Here is a 9542-nt window from a genome sequence, read left to right on the forward strand (position 1 = left end):
TATTATAGGTTAAAAAATTCTAAACATATAATACATTCTTTGTAATCACTCTAAACTATTAAAAAAAAATGTTGTCGACGATTAACTATTCGTAGTTTACCCTAAAAAAGATTGCACTTTTGACAATATTACATGCTTCCTTCAACCAAGCAATGGCATAAATAGAACGGAGGCAGGCCTTCAATGTCAAAGCAAGATTTTTATTGCATAAACATGTCAGATATAGTCCAACATTAAATTTATACATTCTTGATGAAAGCCGAAAAGAAATAAGATGAGCAAAAATTAACCATCATGTTGCATACAAGTATTTCCGATCACTTCCAGTTGTTGGCAACAATATCAGCCAAGTCTACGACCCTTTGAGAGTAACCCCACTCGTTGTCGTACCAAGCGATCACCTTAACCATGTCTTCTCCCATGACCATGGTGAGTGATGCGTCGATGGTGGAGGACACATCAGAACACCTAAAGTCGACTGAAACAAGGGGTTCATCACATACAGAAAGGATACCATTAAGCTCTTTCTCTGCACTTTCTCTGAAAGCAGCATTCACCTCTTCAGCCAAGGTCTTCTTCGAAACCTGGACGACTAGGTCAACAACCGAGACATTTGGTGTTGGTACACGCAAAGCAATGCCATTTAGTTTGCCTTTGAGAGTAGGGAGTACAAGTGCCACAGCCTTGGCTGCACCAGTTGAAGTTGGGACAATGTTCAGAGCAGCAGCTCTAGCACGCCTGAGGTCACGGTGGCTAGCATCAAGTAACCGTTGGTCACCAGTGTATGAGTGAGTTGTAGTCATGGTCCCCTTGATGATACCTGCCATGTATTATGTTAGTTCCCCATTATTGCTCGTCTACATTTTCTGCCTCTGAACTATATCTACTGTAATTGGCACATCAGCACAATATCTGCTGTCATACGTACTACTTGAGTCCAACCATCTAAAGAAGCGCGGATTAAAAGCTGAGGCATATTAAGAAATTTTATGCACAGGGAGTTACCAAACTTCTGGTCCAGAACCTTGACAAAGGGAGCAAGGCAATTGGTGGTGCAAGAAGCATTGCTGATAATGGACTCATCTGGGTTGTATGCATCAGCATTAACTCCAACAACATAGGTTTGGATGTCGCCTTTTCCAGGGGCAGTTATGAGCACTTTCTTGGCTCCTGCTTGAATGTGCTTTCCTGCACCATCTCTGTCGACAAACACACCGGTTCCTTCGATCACCAGATCAATCCCCAAGTCTCTGCATCAACATTCAGTTACAATGACACGTTGATTACAAGCAATTGTTAATTTATATGCAAATACGATGCATTTTAATGTAGAACTAGAGATATGAGAATAATAAATTTTTACTTCCATGGGAGGTTGCGGGGGTTGCGATCCGAAACGACCTTGATGACCTTGCCATCAACAGAGATGGCATTGTCACCAACAGGCTTGACATCGGCTTCAAATATGCCAAGGATAGAGTCATATTTGAGAAGGTGAGAAGCCTGCTTAACACCACCAGTGTCATTGATTGCAATGACATCAAGTGGTGAGTCCTTACGTCCATGCCAGCACCTTAAGAAGTTCCTTCCAATCCTACCAAACCCATTTATAGCCACCTTCAGCTTTGCCTCCACCACCCCATTCCGGTATCCACCATTGCTTCCCAACTACAAACAAGATGCACACAAGTTAAAGGAACAAACTTAACCAGAAAGTCAGTACAAAGGAGCATCAAACTCACAGCAGATGTTTGAAAAGCAATGACTGAGTGAAAGTCATCCGAGGTTTTCCTGGAAAAGGGAAGGCTACCAGAGTTGCGTAGGCCTGAGAATTCAGCAAAACCCTTTCCATTTGCCTGAAAGAAAAAGGAAAGGTTGATTTGATTAGTAAAAAAGTGAAGTACTGATAATAAGACTGAGCAGCATTGAACCTGAAGGGTTGGTTTGGCTACAGAAAGAGTAACCGACGCCATGATGAACGAGGAAGGAAGCCGAGGCAAAGGTTTTGATTATGAATAATAAGAACAAATGTAGAATTGAGGAGGTGGATGAGTGAAAGGAGAGGGTGAGATTATGGATAGGATCTCATTCAATGTATGGATGTGATTTGACGTTTGTGCTTATGTGTTACACTTCAATCCAGCCTAATTTTCTTTGATATATTTTCAAACGTGTGGTGTATGGGGCTTTCAGGGTGCATTTTGCTCCCTGTGACTAGGGATGGCAAAAAAATCTGAATCTGACAGAAAAAATTAAAAATCGAATTAAATGGGTTGAGTTCGGAGATGATAAATGGGGACGGGGACGGGGACGGAGAAAACCCATTTATTTTAAATGGGGACGGGTTTGGTAATCCCCGCCCCAATTACCCGCCCCGATACCCGACCCGATAAATATTAAAAATAATTATTTATATATATATATATATAATATTAATAAATTTAATTTAAATAAAAAATATATTTATATATTTAATTTAAATATATATATATACCCAGCCCGATTCTCGGCCCAATACCCGACCCAATACCCGGCCCAATACCCGTTTAAATAACCGTTTATGCTAAACGGGGATACCCGTTTCCCCGCGGTTTTCCCCGATTACCCGACGGGGATCCCCGTTTAAATCCCCGCGGTTTTTTAAACGGGGACGGGTACCGATTTTTTAAACGGGGACGGGGGGACCAATACCCGACCCGAACCCGGCCCGTTGCCATCCCTACCTTTGACTATAAATTGGTAACTTCTAATTCTGTCCCATGTGGCTATAAATTAGTGCAATCTAATGTAAGGAATTAACGGTGAGGTAAAAAAAAATACAAGGACTTGAATTTGAGATTTACCTAAGTAATATCAAGTTGTTTACCACTTGAATTAACCTCCATTAAATAGAGATTCCATCTTTAATAAATTTCATCAATTTTTTTATAATTACAATAATTATCTAGGATCTAACTTATCTAATGTATATATTATTTATTTGTAGTTATTATAAATATTAATGTTAATTAAATATTTTTAATAATTAATTTAATTTCAATCTATGTATACTCTTATCACAATACCTTGAATAAATTAAAACCCAGGGTTTTTTTAAAAGGCTAATATTACAAATTAGCACCTAAAGTATATTATTTTAAATTAGCACCTAAAGTATATTATTTTTTCATCTATTTTATCTAAAGTATTTTTTAGTCAAATTAAGAACTTAAGCCTATCTTTTTGGCCAAACTAGATACCTAAAGTATTTTTTTTGGTCAAAATAGATATTTAAAGTAGAGAAAATAACCTCAGTGATCAAAAATCCCATATAATATACGATTTTAACCAACTTTTTCCGGATTTGCCAAAATGACCAACAAAATCGCAATGCGATCGCTAATTCGCAACGCGATCTCCATTATCGCAAATTCGCGTTGTATTTTCGCAATGCGATAGTTGAAAATCGCGTTGCGATGGTCTACAGTATCGTTGCGATTTTCACAATTCGCAATGCGAATAAGTAAATCGCAACGCGAATTGGGAAAATCGCAATGCGAATAAGTAAATCGCAACGCGAATTGGGAAAATCGCAATGCGATACTTACTATCGCAATGCGATAATACAAAATCGCAACGAGATACTTACTTTCGCAACGCGATACTGACTTTCGCAACGCGATTTACATAATCGCAATGCGATTTTCAAAGCGCCATTAGTATCCTGGCCAAGTATTTTATTTTTAAATTCCAAACATGAATATTAATATATTGGAACACTGAACTGTCCACAGTATATCCCGTAATCGCAACTCATAACCTAAAACCTAAAATCACAACTCAGTCCCATCTCCATCTCTCACTCTCTCACCCATCTCCGACGAAATCCGTCCCCATCTCCGGCGAAATCCGTCTATCTAAATCTCTCAAAGCCACCCTCACAATCAGAAATGGAAAATCAACCAAATCAACCAACGAGGGTTAGTTTTTTTAATTATTTTCTTTTTGAAATTTTTGCATTATTATTAGGTTTTTCATATTGAAATTGATGATAAGTTTACTGGTAATTTCAATAATAGATTAACCATTTCACTTAGATTGCTTATTAATCAACCAAGAATCGCAACGCGAAATGCAAATCGCAACGCGATTTTAGTTTCGCGTTGCGATTCTCTCGTTGCGATAGTCATTTTCGTGTTGCGATTTTCATTTTCAGAAACTATTCTTCTTCTGCAAATTGAAACTTGAATGAATTGCATTACTTCAACCAAAAAACAAAGACAAATACGAAATTCACAGTGTTGCATATTTAAGTTTGAAGAATAAACTACTACTATTTATGTTTATTATTGTTTTTGGTATATCTTCACAGTGTAGTTTTTGGTATATCTAATTTATGTTTATTTTTTTTGTAGAACTTTTATTCGGCTCAATTGACCTTGAGAAATAAAGTCAGCCTGGCCAAAACAATTGCGTCGAAGCTTTCACCTGCACAAAGAAAAATGTTTGAGGATACATGCTTCGGGCCATGGCTGAAAGTACAACATCCCGGTGGAGATGCGATGTTGACACACCTGTTTCTTCAAACCATGACTAGAGATCTACCAGAGACTATACAACGTCGTGATGAAGAGATATGGTTTGATTTTCCACCGGCGTATACGTGTTTTGGGCGGGAGGAGTTTTGCTTAATCACCGGTCTACGCTTCGGACACGATGATGTAGGTCGGTACACTAGACACATTACCCGCCCATCATGGCTATCCCAGGTTTTTCCTGAGCTGGAGAGGCCGAGTCTACACGTAGAAGACCTGACAAGATTTTTTAATAATAAAGATGGTTTTACTCGGATGGATGACGTCGACGTTGTCCGAGTATGCCTTCTAATTCTTTTGCATGCCGGCGTTTTAGGCAGAGAGGCCAGACAACCTATTCCAAATGATCTAATCAAATTGGTAGAAGACCTAAATGCGGGAACCTGTTTCCGTGGGGCTCGTATTTATGGAAAGCTACATGGAATAAGTTATCGTCTGCCTTGGATGATCGAAAAAGTTTGCATGGCGATGGTTCCAAATACACTTTGACAGGCTTATTTGGGCCTTTAAGGTAAGAATTTTTATAATGTTTCCAAAATTATAAGTAATTATTTAACAATTACTAATGTTTGTTATTATATTGTTTGTAGATTTGGATATTTGAGGCCTTTCCCGCCATGAAGACATATGCAATAAAAACTTCAAATAATATTCTCAGGGCTATTTCCTGGAAGAGGAAACGAACCTTGCAATTATTACTACGGTATACGACAATAAATAATGTAAGTTAACATAAATACTACCATGTTTATAAACAAGTTATTACTAGTACACATTTAACTTTGTTTGAGCTTTTATATTGTTAGGAGGCCAACACTCCTCTACAGAGGCTGACACCCACGAAGCTGAGCTTGCCACTGATTGGTGGCAAGCTAGTAAGCGTTTTTTTTGATGGAACGGTTGATGAGCAGCCTCCACTTCGGGAGCCATCACCTCGCCCAGAGCTATCACCCCACCCAGAGCCATCATCTGATCGACCGGCTATACACCTCCACAACGACAGCCATCACCTATTCTGTCACATCATCGAGCCTCTTCTCCACCATCACCGCAAGATAGGCGACCGGCAAAGATGCCACGACGTTTATCTCCCTGTTCTCCACCTCCACCTCAACGGGATGAGTTAGGGGAGTTACGTGATGAGGTCAATGCCTTGCGTGAGGAGGTCGGTACTTTACGCAAAGAAGATGGTGCATGGCGTGTTGAGGTGTCTACATTACGCGGTGAGGTAGCCGCTCTACGTGAGATGGTAGCATCGTTGCAGAATGAGGTTCATACTCTACGCAACGAGGTAAGTTTAAGATTTTTCATACTCGTAATTCATTCGGTTGTTGCCAATCTGTTTTTGTTAGTATTTGTTTTGGTTTTGTTTTTGTCTTTTGGTTGAAGTAATGCAATCCATTCAAGTTTCAATTTGCAGAAGAAGAATAGTTTACTTTCGCAACACGAAATGACTATCGCAACGCGGAAATGGCTATCGCAATGCGAAATGAAAATCGCAACGACAAAATCGCAACGCGAAATGAAATCGCAACGACAAAATCGCAACGCGAAAAAAATCGCAATGCGATTTGTGTTTCGTGTTGCGATTTTGTCGTTGCGATTTCATTTCGCGTTGCGATTTTCATTTCGCATTGCGATAGCCATTTCCGCGTTGCGATAGTCATTTCGCGTTGCGATTTTAAGTTTTGTGCGAAAGTAAACTATTCTTCTTCTGGAATGTTTATATATGTTGTCCTTTTAAATGTTTATATAAGTGCTTACTTCTGGAATGTTATCTGAGCATTTTGTGAACTATGATAGAATAATGATTTGGGTGAATACAATGCTAGTTTGAAACATATTTGTCTTTGTTTAATATCATGTCTGTTTATTTACTGATTTATGTATTAATTTTTTTTAGCGGCCCGATAAGGTGGATGCTTTACGTCGGGTTTTCCTTGCACAACGGAGTTCATGCATTAGACGGCGTGGACGTGCTATTACGTCTCCGTTCACCCCAATGGTGCGAAGACTCCGCAAGAAGAAGCCCGACTCACCGGTCATCCCTCAAGAGTCCCCTCCAATCGTTCAAGAGGCCCCTATTCTCACTCAAGATTCCCCCCCACCGTTCAAGAGGCCATTGTCATCGTTGAAGAGGTCCCTCCCACCATTCCAGAGCCCGATTCACATGGGGTAATATATCGAAGTATTAAGAAACCCCCACCAGTTCCGGACATGATGGATGAGAGTTGGCTCTCGTATGAGTTACCGGCTAGTACCCTTCCGGTATCTGAAGTGGAGAGGAGACAACTACCGGAAACAATTGTGGATAATACCCTTTGGGCTAAGACCGCAGTTGATTTTTATCTACATGAGCGGAGCCAAGGGTGTTACACTGACATCAGTAAACTCAACGATGAAATATTTTTGTTGCTTGATCGGTCTTGGTGGGGTGTGCTATTAGGGGTTGAAGACAGTGGCTATTTGGATGGGGAGGTAAGACTATATTTGTCTTATATATGATTTTGATTAATTTGTTTAAAAATTAATGTAATTCACTAATATATGTATTTTTTTGTAAAACAGCATATCGATGCGTGGGTGTCACGTCTACTAATAATAAGGAAGCTTAGGAAAAATAAAAAAATTCGCTATATACAATAATGCCGACGGCTTTTCACGCAGTTCACTTGAAGAATCAACGAGATGAATCATTTTTGTTGGGCAATGGACAAGCTAAACTTTATCCTGCATGGTGGGAGGTCGATAAGGTTAGTGTTTATTTTTTAAATTTTTTAAAGGTGTTAATAAATAAGTGCGCAAATAAATGAATTATTACTTATGATCGCAGGTGTTTATCCCTGTTTTGGAACGTCGTCACTGGCTTCTCGTCCAACTTCAGCTCTCATCCCTGAAGATAATAGTGTATGACAGCATGATCAATTACATATCACTGTCTGATTTGAGAGATATTTTCAAGGGATGGAGCTCTCATTTGGCTAAATTCTTGGATGGATTAAGTATTGGAGTCATTCTGGACACAAGAAGCCAAAGAAGTTCAATGTCACAGTTGTCAGAGACGAGACCGCGCCACAGCAATCGCCGGGAGCCAGAGGGGATTGTGGTCCTCTCGTATGCCTTTGCTTGGCGCGTTTGACGACGGGAAGCACAGAGTTTTTACCTCCCACCGATAGAGATAAAGCTGCAGTAGGCTTGTGGTTTCGGCATTATATGGCTAGAGCAATATATTCGAGACGTTGCCTACCTGCATCCGCCTTATGAAAGTGTCCATTGTTAATTGGTAAGTCAAATGCAAGTTTTGTTAACATATATACTCCTTTGGTTTGAAAATGGTTGGTTAAGTACCTAGAATTCAATAATTTGCTGTTTGTAGGTTTTAGATGTGTAGGAAGTCTTGTTTGAGCAAATGTTTGGTTTCTGCAGGTTAATCCTTAAGTGAGCTGCGTGAAATGGATGTACGGGGTCACAAAGTTGTTGATTCATTGATTCAATAATTGATGAAGAAATAAGAATAATTATTATTTTTTGATTGTTTAATTGATTTGTAAAAGATGATTTGTAAATCTTGATTTGTAATTGATGTGTACATAATTTGTGTTGAAATGTATAGTTGATTTGTGATTTTCAATCTGCTTTATGTTGAAGGCAAAACAGACTATCGCAACGCGAAATGGAAATCGCAATGCGAAATGAAAATCGCAATGCGAAATGAAAATCGCAATGCGAAATGAAAATCGCAACGAGAAAATCGCAATGCGATTTTCATTTCGCATTGCGATTTTCTCGTTGCGATAACCATTTTCGCGTTGCGATAGCCATTTTCGCGTTGCGATAGTCAAATGAATGTCTAATAAGTGATGACAACTGAACAGATCATAGCAATGTTCAAACTCAAGTTACTAATACATGCCTAACTGAAAATGTTAAAAAGTGCACACATAAAATACACATAATGCAAGTTTTGTTAACATATATACTCCTTTTGGTTTGAAAATGTTTGGTTAAGTACCTAGAATTCAATAATAATTGTTAAAAGTTTATGCATGTTAATCCTCGTTGCCTTTTTCATTCGCATTGCGATTCTATCGTTGCGATTTGCATTTCGCATTGCAATGGTCAAATGATTGCCTTTCGCAACGCGATTCTGACTTTCGCAACGAGATAATACAGAATCGCAATGCGAGTTTCAAAGTTCGCAACAGGTTTTAGTTTCGCAAGCCAAATTTTGAGTGTATATATATACGCAGCAGCAACAACTCATAACCTAAATCCCTAAATCGCAACTCATTCCATCTCCATCTATCACTCTCTCCGGGACATTCGTTCAAATATCCAACGACATCCTTCCCCATCCGACAACAGGTCTTAGTTTCGCATCTCGTTTGTTTAGTTACAACCATGAAATCATCTAATGTTGATCATGTTTGGATAGATTTGTGTTTGGAGGGTCATGGGAGAATGTTCATGGTGTTTACAATATATGCCTTTACCCATGAATCTTCAACTAAAACTGTCATTAAAGAAGTTAACTTATGAAACCCTAATGTTACGTGTTTCAAAGAAATTGAATTTAGAGCCCCTAAGTGGATTTAGGCTATCTTATCAGTGAAATGGTAAAGTTTATTTGTTAACCGACAATGAAGATGTTGAACGATTCATTGCTTATATTAATGTTTCAAGTGATGATGTTACATTGTATGTTGTTGAACCTAGAAGTAGTATTGTTGGGTCAGTAGCGGGTAGTAATCAACTAAGTGGGTCAAAAAACCCACAGCCTTTCTCTAATCCAAATCCAAATCAACTTTCAGCACCAAATTCCGGTTTTCATTTTGACCAATTAGACGATGATGAGCCAAGAGAAAAATTGTGAGTACTAGTCAGTATTCGAAATTTGATCTTGGTCAATACCCGGACTTTGATATTGGTCAATACACGGATTTTGATGATGTTTCAGAAGAAGAAACA

General features: G+C 38.9%; 1 protein-coding gene across 2 annotated transcripts; it reads right to left on the reverse strand.

Annotated features, from left to right (window-relative positions):
- Nucleotides 1-179: 179 nt before the first annotated feature.
- LOC120147744 (glyceraldehyde-3-phosphate dehydrogenase A, chloroplastic-like) lies at nucleotides 180-8796 on the reverse strand. Of its 2 annotated transcripts, XM_039161052.1 has the most exons (6): nucleotides 8778-8796; nucleotides 1932-2001; nucleotides 1743-1856; nucleotides 1364-1668; nucleotides 1006-1250; nucleotides 180-820 (listed from the first exon to the last, which is right to left on the reverse strand). In XM_039161052.1, exons 2-6 carry the CDS (start codon nucleotides 1971-1973, stop codon nucleotides 318-320), a joined length of 1209 nt encoding a protein of 402 aa, XP_039016983.1. In that variant the 5' UTR covers nucleotides 1974-2001; nucleotides 8778-8796; the 3' UTR covers nucleotides 180-317. The 2 variants fall into 2 exon arrangements, with proteins under 2 accessions (XP_039016983.1, XP_039016982.1); XM_039161051.1 differs by lacking the exon at nucleotides 8778-8796 and having other exon boundaries at nucleotides 1932-2063.
- Between the last annotated feature and the right edge of the window lie 746 nt (nucleotides 8797-9542).

Source organism: Hibiscus syriacus, unplaced genomic scaffold, assembly GCF_006381635.1.
Source record: "Hibiscus syriacus cultivar Baekdansim isolate YM2019G1 unplaced genomic scaffold, ASM638163v2 tig00110940_pilon, whole genome shotgun sequence".
NCBI lineage: Eukaryota > Viridiplantae > Streptophyta > Magnoliopsida > Malvales > Malvaceae > Hibiscus > Hibiscus syriacus.